The sequence below is a fragment of the Drosophila rhopaloa genome, unplaced genomic scaffold, assembly GCF_018152115.1.
Source record: "Drosophila rhopaloa isolate 14029-0021.01 unplaced genomic scaffold, ASM1815211v1 contig_155, whole genome shotgun sequence".
In the NCBI taxonomy this organism is placed as follows: Eukaryota; Metazoa; Arthropoda; class Insecta; order Diptera; family Drosophilidae; genus Drosophila; species Drosophila rhopaloa.
Genome location: NW_025335034.1, coordinates 6966550 through 6982458, shown reverse-complemented (window position 1 = coordinate 6982458; position 15909 = coordinate 6966550). Strand labels below are relative to the sequence as shown.

At 40.4% G+C, this 15909-nt stretch overlaps 3 protein-coding genes across 28 annotated transcripts in view; 2 read left to right on the top strand and 1 right to left on the bottom strand.

Moving 5' to 3' along the window:
• Nucleotides 1–207: 207 nt before the first annotated feature.
• LOC108053884 (modifier of mdg4-like) overlaps nucleotides 208–15909 on the bottom strand; it is a 29505-nt gene continuing 13803 nt past the window's right edge. The window contains exons 1-3 of one of the 26 annotated variants that reach the window (XM_017136609.2): nucleotides 4823–4971; nucleotides 4570–4685; nucleotides 3640–4001 (exon numbers count right to left, since the gene is read on the bottom strand). In XM_017136609.2, coding sequence (XP_016992098.1) covers nucleotides 3834–4001; nucleotides 4570–4685; nucleotides 4823–4859 — 321 coding nt within the window. In that variant the 5' untranslated portion in view covers nucleotides 4860–4971 and the 3' untranslated portion in view covers nucleotides 3640–3833. The other 25 variants (XR_006417431.1, XM_044457290.1, XM_044457289.1 and 22 more) reach the window with 25 other exon arrangements.
• LOC108053890 (modifier of mdg4) lies at nucleotides 10545–11584 on the top strand (the record flags this gene model as incomplete). The annotated part of the gene is made up of 2 exons (XM_017136620.2): nucleotides 10545–10830; nucleotides 10898–11584. Coding segments are annotated over 2 exons (765 nt in total), but the record flags the coding sequence as incomplete, so codon positions are not given.
• Nucleotides 11627–12434, top strand: LOC108053883. The gene is made up of 2 exons (XM_017136607.2): nucleotides 11627–11905; nucleotides 11966–12434. Exons 1-2 carry the CDS (start codon nucleotides 11638–11640, stop codon nucleotides 12124–12126), a joined length of 429 nt encoding a protein of 142 aa, XP_016992096.1. The 5' UTR covers nucleotides 11627–11637; the 3' UTR covers nucleotides 12127–12434.

The following is a 15909-nucleotide window of genomic DNA, read 5'->3' as shown; positions in this document are numbered from 1 at the left end:
ACTTTTCATTAAGAGTTTTCCGAGACAGTTTCTTTAAAAATTGCTGCATTTTTAAATTTGATTATTCCTATGTCATCTATAATCGGTTGGCAAGAATTTTAAGCTTCATCGGAGAATACTTAAAAAAATACGATTGGTGATAATTTTTTGATAATTTAACCTTTTGTTAATTTTTACCATCACCAGCGAAAGCATAAGAAAATACGATTGGTCAAATTTTATGTTGATTATTTTAACCTTTTGTTAAATGTGTACATAAAATACGATTTGCAAAGTTTGAAAAATTTCTTCAAAAGAAGAGAAATTTATGAGTCAACATAACTATAAAATACTTTTTGGGTCAGAAATGTTTTTCTCACTGTGTTAAAAAACGTATTACCAAAATTAGAATACCCTCTGCAAGGATATAGTATCAGCTACTTGCTATCTTATAAAAAAGATTTTAAAATAACTTTATAGCTGTAAAATGAATTATAAATTTGAGTAGTATTTGTTTTAAAATGGAATAGAGTTCAGATTCCTTAGTTCTTAAGGCTGGAAGTTGGCGGCTTCTCCTTAATGTCTGCTTTTGGGTGGCGGAGAGGGTCGTGGTTGTGCTGCTGGTTTTTGATGACCAGCTCTCCAGTCACTGAGCAGGTAATGATACGGGCAGCACACCGCATATATCGATTCCGGGCACAAAGCCAATACGTCTTGGAACCACGCGAATTATTTCGATAATACTCGTAGCCGCCCATTAAAAGTTTCGGTTTTCCTTTGGTGCCCTTTACAATCATAATTCCTCTTTTGCGTATAATATCTGAAAATAAATTAAAGAGGGTTTTGATTAATAAGTAATAGTTTTTAAAAGAACAAGTTAATTACTTAACTATGATTTTGCATACTCATTTTACTAATTTTTTATTTTCTTGTATTCTCCATTGTGGTTTCCAAATCTACTAATTTTAATATTCTCTTTTAAGGTAATCAGATAAACTGAAAATGAAATACAGTCTAGTTTATTTAATAAAATAACTTATGTACTGCCAGAGAAAATGTAAATGTAGGTAACGTTCGTTTTGATTTATTCAACAGATAAATGTTTCTGGGGTCACGGATGGGAGTGCTTTGCATATTTCAGTCGGTACACCTCCTGGCCATTCTTTAAAACGTGGGTGGTGGCCCTGACTTTACAGTTGGAACTTCGATAGCGGGAACAGCGCCAGTTGATGCTGCTTTTCAACTTGCGATCCATCACGAACTCGTGCTTATCGATGACCAGCTTTCGCTTTTTCTTCCGGGTGCAACTAAAATTGGCCAAATGTGCCGTACCTGAAAATGAGAACAAGCAGTTTAATATTTCATAAATGTTTTTTCCTTAAAAATGCATAAAGAAACACAAGAAATATATAAATAAACTTAACGGTGGATTGTTTTACTTTTAGTTTATTTTTCAAACCAAATCTTTTCCTTATCAAAGCTTAACGACGGAGGTGGAGATCAAATTCTAAAATTCTATTTTGAAAAGGCTTAAAATAAGTAATTTTATATAATTGTAAGTAATTGTAAAATTTATATATTTCGGCAAAATAAAACCTTTAGTTCAAGATTAATGAAAATATATTTGTTCAAGAAAATGGCTCGGAATTGCCTATAAATACTCTTTCACGAAAAGTATATCGGTCCAATACGTTCACCATCCCACATTATTCACGGGCAAGCAGCTTGATGAACTGCCTACGTCCTTGGCCACATGGTTGATGGTTGTGCTTGCTCGAGTGCACAATCTTTTCCTTGAGCGTGTGAACCCGACCATGGCACTTGACTTGCGTGGTGTACTGAGTGCATCGCCAGTAAGTCTTGCCATTGATGCACTTTTCCCGCACGTAGGAGAACTTTTCGTGAAGCAACAAGATGCGTCCTTTCTGACTCACTACATAGCCAAATTTTGCATCTAAAAAAAAATATGAAAATTTAAATAGTATTGTATAGTTTAAGGTTTTTTAAATCAGAAAGAAACGGGGAATAGGGAATTATTTAAGATGGTGTTTAAATATACACAAATTGCTGAGCCTAACAATGAATTTTGCTTCCATTTATTCTGAATGAATATTTATCGCTTGTCGTTAACGTACACCTAAAGCTAACTATATGCTCCCTAGACGTCGTGAGTGAGGTCATGGAGCTCCTCCTCATGGAGATCGAAGTTAACGCCGCTGGCGCCCTCCATCTCACAGTCCATCTTGGTGGACATTTGATGGGGATCTCGCAGCGTTTGCGCCTTGCTGGAGCTGTACTTGTTTCGCTTAAGCTCCGCGTGCAGATGCTCTGCCTTGTTGATGATGAACTTGGGCGGCGTCTCCTTCAACATGGTAATGCGGGCGGGACACTTGAGCTTTTTGGTGGCCATCGAGCTACAGCGCCACAGAATCTTCTTCTTGTTCTCGCTCATAATCAAAAAGCGAATGCCATTGGCCATAATAGCGGGGCGACCGCGCAGCGATTGCGTGAAGAAGACCAGCACATCCTCCGGATTGGGCACCTCGTCGTTGGCCAGCACAACTGTAAGAAAGCAAAAATGGATTAGTTATGGTCGAATGCGATGTCAATTTCAAGTATGTATTTAAGAAATTGGACAATTATTGAGGTTCCTTCAAGGTTTCTTCTTGTTTTATTGACATGCTTTGCGAAAGACTCTTAAATTACATATCGAAAAGGTGTGCCATGCTCTGCGGAAGGCTTCTCACGTTGGATACCACTGGAGTCCTCATCCTGGGACCCACCACCGTTCCAGCTTTATCCTTTCGCTTTGGACGCATATGGCAGTGGTCGTGGATCTGACGGAAATCGTTGCTGTTTGTCTTGCTCATGCATATGAGCACCGGGCACTTGGTCTGGCGATAGTACCAATGACAGCGCCAGTAAAGATTCGTGCGGTTTATATTGTTACGGAAGAACTTCATCCCATCAAGCCAGAGCAGCTGCCCGCCTCGCTTGGACACGGAGAACTGGATCTGAGGATTGTTTCCGCGATACTGACCATGTCCGTAGTCAAGTTCTGAAAAAAGACCGGATATAGATCAATTATTTTAGTTATTTGTTACATCCTTTAAGAGAGAGCTAACAAAGTTTGTTTAGGAAGATACTTAGTGGTATTGAAAAACATTTGAAGTTGTTTTGCTTTAATGCACACATTTTACACTCTTATGGACTAGGTGGTAAGGAGTATCTAACCGCGGCTAGAACTCGCGGTTTTTCAGTTTCGATTTTATTTCGAGAAGCGGCGGCGGCTCCCGTATAGCTGCGATTGGAAGGGTTTCAAGCTCCGGATCCGAAGCACCTCCACCATCCATCTCAATCTCAGGTTCTGCTTGCGCCTCATCCTCGGCGGCCTCAGGTAACTTCGCTTCCCCGCCGGGCAGCGGCTTTATCTCAATGTCATTGCTCTCCGTGTGCTGATGTTGGTGGCAAAGACGCAGGATAAGAGTGGATTCGTCGTGGATGGCGATGGCGGGACATCGCTCCTTGTAGTAGTTTCGGCACTTCCAGTACTGCAGATGACCGCGCTTCTTGTTTCGGAAGAAGCGGAAGCCATTGATAACTAGCAGTTTTCCACCATTCTTCTTGGAGTCCGCAAAGTCAATGTGAAACGCTGTGAAAGAGAGAGAAAGTCCAGATTAGTACGAGAACGAGGTAATTTCTTATATTTGAGTAAGCGTAGCCTTATCCTAAGCATGGAAAAATAAACGGTTCCTCATCGTGTCGAGATTTAAAACAAAATGATTTATTTAAAAGTGGCTGGTCAAATGTATGGACGCTTTGGACAGTTATGACACTTAAATGTAATCCTAGCACTATTCCAGAGAGAGGCACTTTTTATCTCGTTTTATAAGCACAGGCAAGTTGACGTTGTTGTTGGGAAATTTCCGGCTGTGATCGTGCTCGTAGGTGCACTTGATGATGCGGGCCTGGGCGTTCTTGTCCAGCGCGGTGACCACGCGGGCTCTGCACACAGTGACATCCTGTTAAGAGTTCAAGAAAATATGTTTGTACTTCTCCATTTAAATTCAGTAAAGTCTTATCAAAATGATACTAATTCAGCTATTATACATCTCCCAAAAATAACAGAAAACATTCCATATAATTTGCGTATGTAAGTTTCAAATTAAAATATATATATATATATATAAATCCAACCTAGTCACGTATTAAACTCTTTTTAATGAGAGTCATTATATGGAGAGCAAGAAAAATATATTGGTGGTTTTCATGAAAATAAATTATTAGTTACAGGTCGCATAACGAATGAGTAACAAACGGTACATTATAACGCAAATCATAATTATAAAGAAATTTAATTTCATAAAAAAAACATTTGTTACAATTTCACTACTCATAGTGCGTAATAAAAAAAAACTTCCTCGGACTAAAATTTGTTTATTTAAATACGTTTTTTAATTTTTTTTATTACTTCAATTAAAAGTCTATTATTAACATAAAAATGAATAACAAAAATATTATAATAATGAATTGATTGGTGTATAAAACTCAGTATTATTATTTAGAGCCAAGGTTATTTGCAAAACTTACTTTTCTCGAGCAGATCCAGTAGGTACGAGAGGCTGAGCATCGATTTTTTACAAACTTCTCATTCTGGAACAGTAGGACGGTCCTTCCCCGCTGTCCTGTGCCAAAAACAGCCAGTTCTGAAATGATTAAACAAATCATTAGTCATCTCGGTTCTCTGGAATTAATTTAATGTTGGAGGAAAATACTTGTGGGAAATTACTAATTTAGCTTTTTAACGAGTATATGTTTATTGATTACAAAATAAAGAATGTACGTCTACAAGTGGTTGTGCACGCCCGAAATGGCCACATGGGTGGGCTTGTTTTTGTGGGTGATCATGTACACGTTGCAGTTTAAACGCTTCTTGGCGCAGCCCCAATAGATGTTGTCATCGTAGTTTGCCCGGCGCATATAGCGCTCGCCATCGTAGATCAGAACATCGCCACCACTGGTCCGCTCATACCGGATGCGATCCCAGTCGTCTAAGGTGCGTACGCACTTCTGCTGGGGCGCCACACCACAGCGAATCTGTTGACGCCGAGTACCCTGCGTTTTGGGCAAGAAACTTTCGTTGCCATAGTCGGCAAGTATACTGGGATTAAGGTCAGCCAGAGCTGCAAAGAAAAAAGGTTTAAAACAGTTAATTTGTGCATTATTTATTAATTAATTGATTAGATTAAAAATAATTAGATAATACAAATAATTTAAATATAGCAATTTTAAAAATAATAAAAACAGTTTCATAAAAACACAGGGCTCTGCAAAATGCAGATTAGAGAAGAAATCATTTTTTAATCGAATATTTAAAATGTTTCCAATGATAAATGTACATATAACCAAAAAAACAATAGCCAGCCATGCACCAATAATGTTCTAGACAAACAAATATAATATATAAAACGGATTAGTTTTAAATACATTTTTTAAACACTCACCTTACTTGCCGGAAGTTAAACTTGCATCTCCTAATCTAGAAACTATTCATTTTAATCAAAGCGAAGTTAAGCTTATCGCACATAAAAAATAGGCTTGTTTAATTTAATATTCTGTTTTTTAAGTAAAAAGCATCCTTAAACCTATAGCTATCTTATGTGGTCTCATTCAGCCGGCTGAACGCTTTTTTTGATCTAGGGATGGTTGTGCACTCCGCTGACGGCGTAGCGGGATTGCCCATTTGGCAAGATGTGCGTAATGACGCGGGAGCGACATTGCTTGCGCCACTTGCTGCACTTCCAGTAGACCTTGTCCTTGTAGGATGCGTTGCGAAGGTAACGATGCTCGCCGCAGTGCAGGACTCCGTTTCCTGCCGCCGTGCGGACGTAATGGACGTCCTCCATGGATTTGGCCAAACGCACTCTCTTCATCATCGGGTGTTGATCGGATTTGGCGTGTGGGACGGTTATCACATCAAAGGTCACTAGAAATCAAAAAAAAATATTCAGAATTAATTAAATTCAGCAATTCAATTGTCAAAAATATACAGATAATTGAGCTAAATCTTAAATTAAAATTGTGCAAATTACACACGACAAAAAGTTTATTTTAAATTTACACATAAGTTTACTCCTAAATCGCAAGTTATGGCTAGATTTTGAGTCTATTCATTGCAGGTTGTGAAGGTCCTCGATGCTTAGGTTGAGCGTTCTTAATTCGAGTGTGAGATCTTCGTCGGCCTCTGCCTTAATAAAGCCTGCTCCCAGTGCCTTTTCCGCCTTGTTTCGCGCTTTTCCCATGGAACTAGTCACCGAGAGCCGCTTCTTTCGCTCTGTGTTGAGACAGGTATGATGGCACGACTCCAGGACAATCTTGTGCACACCTTCGACGACATTGGTCACGACTCGAGCGTTGCATTTCGTGCTGCCCTGGAATGGAGACCAAAAGGGATAACTGATTTCCTTAAGGTATGCCTTTAATAATGTTATTTATTTATAATAGACTAACACCAAAGTCTATTATAAAATAATAATTAAATAAATAATATAAATAAGATCATTCCTTTTTATTTATCCTATTTTTAATTTGTTAGCCATATTTTTCCAAAAAGTAATTGTTTGAAATTTAAACTCACTTTTTTCGAGCATATCCAGTAAGTCTTCAGGTTACTTCGACGGTTTCTGACGTAGTTGTGGCCGTTAAACGCCAGCAATTTGCATCCGCGCTGCCCACGAATAAATGTGAGGAGGCTATGCTTGATGGCGCCCTTCATGTCATCGAGATCAGCGAATTCTGTAAGAGAGCAAAATATTATTTATTAGAGTTCAATGGAAGATGTATAAATGTGAAAACTGAGAGCTCATGAACACCAGAAAATGCAGTTTCGATTTTTAAGCTTTATATTCTATAATAAATAATAAGTAGGCAATAAATTGAATCTATACAATGGACAGCCAGAGTTGGCTGGTTTCTATGGCTGTTTAGTAGGGCGGATGGTTATGTTGCCCACATTTGATGGTCACATCGTGGTCTTGCACGGTGACTACCCGGGCTTTGCATTTGTGAGCTCCCGCTCGGGCGCAGGACCAATATGTTTTCGATCCTGTGGCCTTGTTTCTGGTGAATGTGAATTCTCCTATCTTCAGTTTGCGACTCCCTCGAAAGCCGGTAATATACGAGTAGTACGCAATAGAATCTGTGAATGAAAAGGACAAAAAATGAATTAGTTCAAACTAAACGAGGTTAGCTCAAATATTTAACACTAGTAAGCAAAGAGACGCAGGGGAAACCATAAACTTAGCTAACTTGCATTTTATTGAGACAGACGAAAGTCGATGTGATGTTATATTGTACAATAGGGCTTAAGACTAAAGCGCTAAGTCGCTGTTGCCGGCGTTGATGTGGCGGAGGTCTCCAAAGGGTCCTGCCGCCGCTCCGCACGAGCCGCCTCAGCTTCTGCCCTTTGACGCTTCAGGGAGCCGTACTTTCGCGCCTTCGAGATGACCTCGTGGTTGTGTTCGCTGTTCAGGATAGTCAGGGTGTCCAGTTTGGTTTTGAGCCGTGCCCGACATCGCAACACGGCGAACTAAAAGGAAGACGTATTAAATTCTAATACTGGTTTAGTTTTGGTTTTGTGGGACCGTCCACCAAATTGTATATTAATAATAATTATATTTATTTTTAAAATTCCCCAAAAATGTACATTCATGAAAGTATAATTTAAAAAAATCTTTTGGTGCTGATTCCAAATATGTACACGAATCGTTACACCAAGTCGTACAGAAATGGACCTCAAAGTTGGAAAAAATATTGTTTAGTCAAATTAAAATGTCCCAAAAACCTCTTGAACTCTAAGTCAATCGATTTAAATCAGAGATTAGAGTAAACCGCTCTACATTTGAAACACGTTTCTCTCTTTAAGATGAGATCTTATGAATAGACAGTTGTATGAAATAAAAAAGTTAAAGTAGGTTAGGTGAACGGTCCCTGTGCAATCCACTCACCTGACTGCAGCGCCAGTAGGTGACGTCGTCCCGGCAGATGTGTCGATTGAAAGTGTGCTGCTTAAGCATTATCTGCTTGGTACCGTACTTGCTGACGATAAAGAAGGGAGAGTTGCTGTTGACCACTCCGGCAGCGGAGGCGCTGGCCAACTGCATCGTGCCCTCGCCTACATCTACGCTGATCTGATAGTCGAATTTGGCTTCTAAAATGGAAGATAAAAGTAAGGGTTCGGGGTTAGTCGAGCGTGCTGACTGGATTATGATGAAAGGAATTCGGAAGAATAAATAAAACACTGGAGATTGCTTTTATGGTTTTCGGTATATTGTACATTGCGGTTTCGGACTATGACTACATACACATCCTACATCCTACTGGCACTGCTGGCAGTGCTTGGCGTGGTCGTGATGTCTGGTGAGCCGTGGCCGCCGGCTGAGCTCCACAAGGACGTAGTAAGCCGGGCAGTTTCTGGTCAAGCAATGAAAGTAGGTGCGGTACTGCATGGCGCGCATTTTCTTGTAAGATTTCCCGCTGACCATCAGGAATTCGCCGTGGGGGGTGCGCTTCAACCGAACGCCCTCCTTCTGGTCTTTTGCTAAAGAGATGAAGGATTGATTTCTGGTGAAATGAGCGGTGACACATGAAAGATGACCTTAATCCAACTATTACATGCAGCTAAATAGTCTACAAAAATCGGTGTTTAGATTCGGTTAATTTCTATCTTTAATATTGGGGATAAAAGGCATCCTTAGGCATCAGTTTTGCGGGCACATTGCCGCCCAAAAACCGAGGAGGATGGTTGTGGGCGTTCTTTCCGAGCTTGATGCCTCCATCAAACTTGGTGATGGCTCTCGCGGAGCACTTGTTCTCGTTCAGCCGCTTGCCATTTCCGTCGGAACAGATCCAGTTCACGGTGGCCCGGAAACTGGCCTCCTTTTTGTACATATATCCATTGAACACCAGGTTGAAGCCCTGTTTTTGGTTCCTCAGGAAAAAATAGTCGTGCTTATCGATCCATTGGCCACGCGGAACATCCCCGATGAACTGGCCTGAAATAGAACAGGCAAAGTAAACTAATTTTATTTTCCAAATCACTTGGTACCTTAACATTACCCAGATAAAAACACATGGATTTGTTGGTGTGCTGAGTAAACTATTTATTGCAGGAAATTCCAATTCCCTATACAGTGTACTATTTATAGCCGCTTATTTATATCGCTCGAGGCAGGTTTTAGTTAATTACCTCTTTGGGGTTTTTAGGTCGTTTTATATTTCACATTTCAATAATCAAGCTTACTGCCTGTGTAAGGGCAGCTTAGTTTGTTTGACAACAAATAAAACTCACCTGGTGCAGGTACAAGACTCTACTTGCTATAATTTAATAAGTTAGTATCGGTCAAAGAACATCTTCACAAACACACTTTTAATTTAAATTAAGAAAAAAAATTCCTTTTTTGCACATTTTTTTTTGGAGGGATTCCTTTCTGAGACACTCAGCAACAACAAAGATGCCAGTTCGCTGCACTTACACACAACCACACAGGCACTCACACACCCACTCGCGGCATGTTCACAGGATATTTCACAGATTACTCACTACTTACATTACTTGCTATTGTGCATCTATTTACTTTCAAGGCATTGCACATTTTGTTAATGATTGACAATCAACTTTTCAGCAAAAGTCATTTTTAAAAACAAATGAAGCGAACACGGCGAAAAAAGTAAGAGAACAACTACAACAAAGATGGCGTGCCATGTTATCGGTTATCAGTTATCGGCTATCGCTCCCTTTTTAAATCTTAACTGATTTTATTCAAAATAGTTTTTAATATGCAAAATTGTAAAGTTTATTGATTTTAATCGATCAATAAAGGATTTTTACTAAAATATTCTTAAAACGTTTCATTAAATTTCGTTTTTAATATATTTTTTATATCAGATATGTGAATTATATTTTTTAATTACATTTTGTATATAGACATATGTTAATGTCTAAAGTTCTATAATTGGAAAGATGAATTGGCGGGAAGTGCTATTTTACATAACATATAACCCACTTGCACATAAAATCACAACATAATGTGAAATATAAATGTGTATAAGAGTGATTCGCGGCGAATGTTTCTAGTACATACAGCTTAAAAATACTGACAGTTATCGATAGTTCGTCAGTTTAAGCGCACTTGAAAAAAGGCGATATAAGCTTTGTGTAAGCAATTCTCATTTAAAATTTTTTTAAACCTGAAGTCAATTGCGGACGCCATACGAGGAGGTAGTAGATTTACGTTGGGCCCAGATATTTCATAATGTTAGTGCCAAGGGACTCAAGCAATTTATCTTTTAGTAAAACAAAAAAACGCCGAAATTCCCTGCACCGGTAAACACAATCGTCACATAACTATCGATAGTGATGCACCCACAAGTATACCATATATCGATAGCTTAGTGAGAAGTTTGCCTGCTCTTAAGTACAGTGCTCTTCTTCTTTAAACCGTGTTTTTTCCACATAAAATATTTTATTTTAATAATAGTACATTTCTCCTTGCTTGTAAACCAATAAAATAAACAAGAACCAGCAAAACTCCCTCCTCAGTCGTTTTATTTTCATATTTCGATCGAAAGACCTAGTCTTACCCAGATGTTTTAACCTGTTGCGTTTGTTTCTAAAATCTACAGCCGCCACATCCGCATCTGCATCTCGAGGAATCCCACCACGTAAACGCGGCAGGCCTAAGACCAAAGTTGAGGATCTGACGCCAAAGCCGAAGCTCCTTGACAAATTGCATGCGGCGACCTTGAACGAGGAGGCCAGCGAGCCGGCGGTATACGCCTCCACCACGAAGGGTAAGTCCGAGTCCTGGCAGGAGTCCTGCTCCTCGATAACCAAGCTGATTCCTTGCTCCCTCTGCAGGCGGTGTTAAGCTGATCTTCAATGGCCACCTGTTTAAGTTCTCGTTCCGCAAGGCGGACTACTCGGTGTTCCAGTGCTGCTACCGGGAGCATGGTGACGAATGCAAGGTGCGGGTGGTGTGCGACCAGAAGAGGGTTTTCCCCTATGACGGGGAGCACGTCCACTTCATGCAGGCCAGCGACAAGAGCTGCCTGCCCTCGCAGTTCATGCCCGGCGACTCGGGAGCCATTTCTTCGCTGACGCCCAACAAGGATACCAAGGTGGAAGTGCTTATTAAGAACACCACCAAGCTGGAGGGTTCCGACGCGAAGGAGGAGGAAGATTTCGAGGAGTTTGAGATTCAGGAGATCGATGAGATTGAGCTGGACGAACCGATACCAGAGAAGCCGGCCGTAAAAGAGGAGGAGGTTGACCCCAATGATTTTCGCGAAAAGATCAAGCGACGTCTCCAAAAGGCTCTGCAGAACAAAAAGAAATGACACTTAATTCGCTAATATCCACTGAAAATGCAAATATTTCCGAATAAGGGATCAAGCGACACCTGCAGAAGGCCCTGCAGAACAAGAAGTGACACTGAATATGCCTTAAAGTTTCATATTATATATTCTATGTTCATTTGGGTAATAAATACCCAACTAAGCAGCAAATAATTAAGTTTTCATAATAAAACGATGTCAATAAATCAGACTTCTAAGTATACCATTTTACTAGCTCATAAGCTCTAACTCCTTAAAACTTGTATGCACACAAAAGTATTCAACTTACAAATAACCTACGAACTTTCGTGTTTTCCAGTTACCCAACACGTTCGAAATTGCGGTCCGCAGATGTTCCTGATTAGCCGCAAGGGCGGCACTCTGCTGACCATCAACAATTTTGTTTACCGCTCCAATCTCAAGTTTTTCGGCAAGAGCAATAATATCCTGTATTGGGAATGCGTCCAGAACAGATCGGTCAAGTGCCGCAGCCGGTTGAAGACTATTGGCGATGATCTCTATGTAACCAATGGTTTGTAAAGTGAATTCAAAAAAGTTATACCAAATAATTGTTTAAATTTCCTATCCCCAGATGTCCACAATCACATGGGTGACAATAAGCGTATTGAAGCGGCCAAGGCGGCTGGGATGTTGATCCACAAAAAGCTGAGCTCTCTCACAGCTGCCGATAAACTTCAGGGATCCTGGAAAATGGAGACCGAGGTCAATCTAGACCAGCTGCCTAAGATGTAACCGCTTCTTAGACATTCCCACCCTAATATCCGAGTTTTATTAGGGCTAAGCTAATGTATTCTACTATAGTTTTTGCTATGTATCTTTCTGATTTAGACTGAGTGTCCCGACCCTAGTTAGGACGGGTAAGTAGCCCATTCATCTGGGATCTTACAATACAAGTTTTGTGATGTGCAAAGTCCCGGGTCATATAATTTATTCTGTTCTCACTGTTAAGACGCTTTTGTCCACGGCATCGACTTAAGCCATGGCTTGTGTTACGTACAAACTATGAACTTTTAATAAAGTCAGATGAACATTTAAACGAATTGCATATTATATGATCTCACCTTAAAAATTTAGAGTATTTTTCCCTACAAGTAAAAAATGAATATATATATATGTACATAAGAGGTTTTAAAATGGTTGTTTCGAAGACCACTATTTAAGTACTTGTACTTTATTAAAAGGTAAATGTTTATTTTGTGGACTTCAATTAATCTTACTTTTGAAGACATAAAAATCATATTACAAAAAAAAATATTTTCAATATTGATAGGCTTTTTGTTTATGGTGTCCTTTTTAAAAGATATTTTTAAATGTGTATACTTTAATTAAGCATATGTGATTGTATGTTGGTCACGTTGATAGTAAGCAATTTAACTTATTTAAAGATACATCAAGATATTTGAAAAAATATGATCTTTTTAAGATGCTTCAGTTTATCTAATTAAAAAAATGTATACTTTTGTTGGTCTACTCTCAAAACTGATGATTCTTTAAAACAATTATGATTTGCTTGCTAAAATGTATGTATCTATGAAGCTTGGTGATATACTGAGCACTAAAGGTTGAATAAATCTGAGATCGCATCTAGAGGATTTAAAATCCCTTAACTTTGCTCTAATCGGTAGGAATCCAAGGCATCTTTAGACTGTCCAGCTTGGTCCTAACATTCTTATGGTTGTGCGAGGAGCAAGTGCTTCTGTATTTCACCTCGGAGCCCACCATGAAAGTTGAGGCTCGGGCCTTGCATCCCTTGTGGTGATACATGCATCGCCAGGAGCCGATCAGGTTATCCTTTCCTAGAATACGATGGACTATAAAATGTTCGTTGGCTATTATTAGCTTTGGACGCCTATGTGCAGCAAGGTTGAATTCCGCTGGCCCGTCGTATTGCATAGCCTTTTTCGAGTAACGACGCCGAACTGAAAGAAATTAAAGAATCAAAAGTCAGAAAATGATATTTATTACATGCGCAGACATTTTATAGATATAATTAAAGGCTAAAAAAGTAAACAAGAATTTTCTATGATCATTTATTGTTTTTTCTGTAAAATACTTAAACCTATCAGGACTTACACAACGTTGCACTTAGCCTAGATTCAGGTGGGTCGATTTGCAGTATGCAGTCTTTGGACTATTATAAGCTAGACCTCGTTAGCTTCCAATTTCGGCATAAAGGTTCAAATTCATCATTTGTTCGAATTGGTGAAGGTCTTAAATATTTTGTATATATCCAATGGAAAGTTAATTAAAAATTCTATGCTCGAGTAAAATTTGTCTTTTGCTGACTAAATTGTTTTAAGAAAGTATATATGTATTTTAGAGGAAAGGTTACTAATGTTGAATGACTTACAATTGTCCGAAGACTACATCAACGATTCTCCTTTGCATAGGAGAAATCGTTCACCATAGTATAGGTAATCTACATCGACATTAGTTCAAAAAAATAGTTCAAAACCACAGACAATTGTTACCCCAGTACCCTAGGCGCTAGTAATCCTTGCTGATAAAGACTGCCCCATGGGCCTGGTGCTGTTGCATCAGCGCCATCATTTGCGGCGTCTGTACGTGGGGCAGGGAGAGGGGCATGGCCAGTGACATGGATACGGGAACAGGTACAGTCACCGGCATCGCCAGGTGAGTGGCAGCGGTGGCGTACGTCGGCGTAGGCATCTGTGTCACCTGAGTCATCATTTCCACCGTGGGTGTCGTCGAGGAGACCATTGGACTTGGGTTGGGTAATGGGTTTTTAGCCACAGGCACAGTGCCATTGGTCTTGGCCTGGCAGTAAAGCTGGCACAGTGACAGTAGTTCCTTGTGGCGTCTCTTGATATGGCTGAGGAAGTTCCCCGTAGACTTGGTGGTGCCGGAGATGAGGCCGTAGCAGGTGGTGCAGGTGGCCTGGATGGCGCCGGGTGTCTTCTGATTCGGTTGGATGTTCTTGTAGAACTTACCGTCCAGTATCTTGGGCAGGGTGAAGGGTTTTCGGAACGATTCATCGTCGTTTAGGTAGGTGACGGCCAAGGCGGCCACAGCAGCATCCGCAGGCAGGCCAGGTGTGGGCGAAGGCTCCATTTTAATCTCAACTGCAAGATTACAAAAATCTCAAATTAGTACGTCTTTTAAATGGGTTTAAATCTAGACTAGGTACAAAACGAACACTAATAACTACATGTTTTATACACATTAAGTTTAATTTATTTAGATTAAGCTAGGGATGTAGTCTATTGAATAAAATAGATTAGTTGCTGGTCGTGCAGGGCCTACTGAAGTTCCGGAAACTCGTCCAGCAGGTCAGCCGTGAGATCCATAGAGTTGACCTCCGGACTGTGTGTGTGCGGAGCTCCAGCGATGCGTATGGTGACATCCTGAATTTTGGAGGTTACCAGGGTCGCCCGGCAGCTGTGCTTTACGTACCGCGAGCACCGCCAGAAGACGTTTTTCAGGCTCTGGCGGTTCACCACGTACCGGTAGCCCTCGTATACCAGCATCACCCTGCCACGTTGCGTGGTGGTGTAATGGATGCTAGCACTTGTGGTCTTGTCCTCAAAGAGCGCCTTCAGGGATTGGATGACACCTGGAAGAGGAAACGCGTTTACAGACATTAGTTGGGGTTATTTTGGGAGGTTCTGCTGAGGTTACTAGCTACTGCACAAGAGGTGGGAGGCACAATTCAGTTACAGGCATTTATTTCACTTCAAAAACGCAACAAATAAATTAAACTATTGCCCGGCGATATATGGCTTGACTACCATAACCTTCAGCGTGGACAGTTTGCTGTCTATGAATTTCTGGACTGAAGATGGGGTTAGCTGATCCCCGCGCATGGCAAACACTTGGCAAACATGGGCTGCAAAAAATAGGATATAGTACATTACGGTCGTGTGATAAGATAGAGCCTCTATAATGTACTTATGATATCCTGGAACAGCTCATTGTCGGCGGACTCCTTGCCCTGGGCAATATGGTACAGCTTCTCCTTTCCAATCACCAGATCCGTGACACGGGATGCATATATAGCAGGCTTGGGGAAATAGGCTTTGGCAAGAGCCGCCTTGGACACAAAGACGCGACTGCCCTCGAACAAGGGAACGGCATCCGCATCTCTAGGGGGATTTTTCAGACTATCTGTTGCCGTATCCTTGTCATTTTCCACAGGCTTCAGAATTTCAGTGTTCTTCTTCGGAGCTTCTGCAATGGAACATTATAGTAAAACCAATTAAGGCATTTCGATTTAGGGAGTCAACAAAAACATAAACAAAATAAAACACAGTTCATGCGGTTCTTAAATGGGACTTTATTTCGGTTTTATTATTAGGCGAACGCCTACACTTGCAGTACAACTCAGGCGGGCAGGGAGCTAGAATAGTATTTATCAAAATCAATGCACAATTTCACACAGTAAAGCACAAAATGTTTATTTCAGCACGCCCACGAGACACCAAATTAAAATTAATGCAAAGAAATGGCAGCTGCCAGGGTTGCATTGTAAGTACAGTGATGGTTAGGTCATGGTGA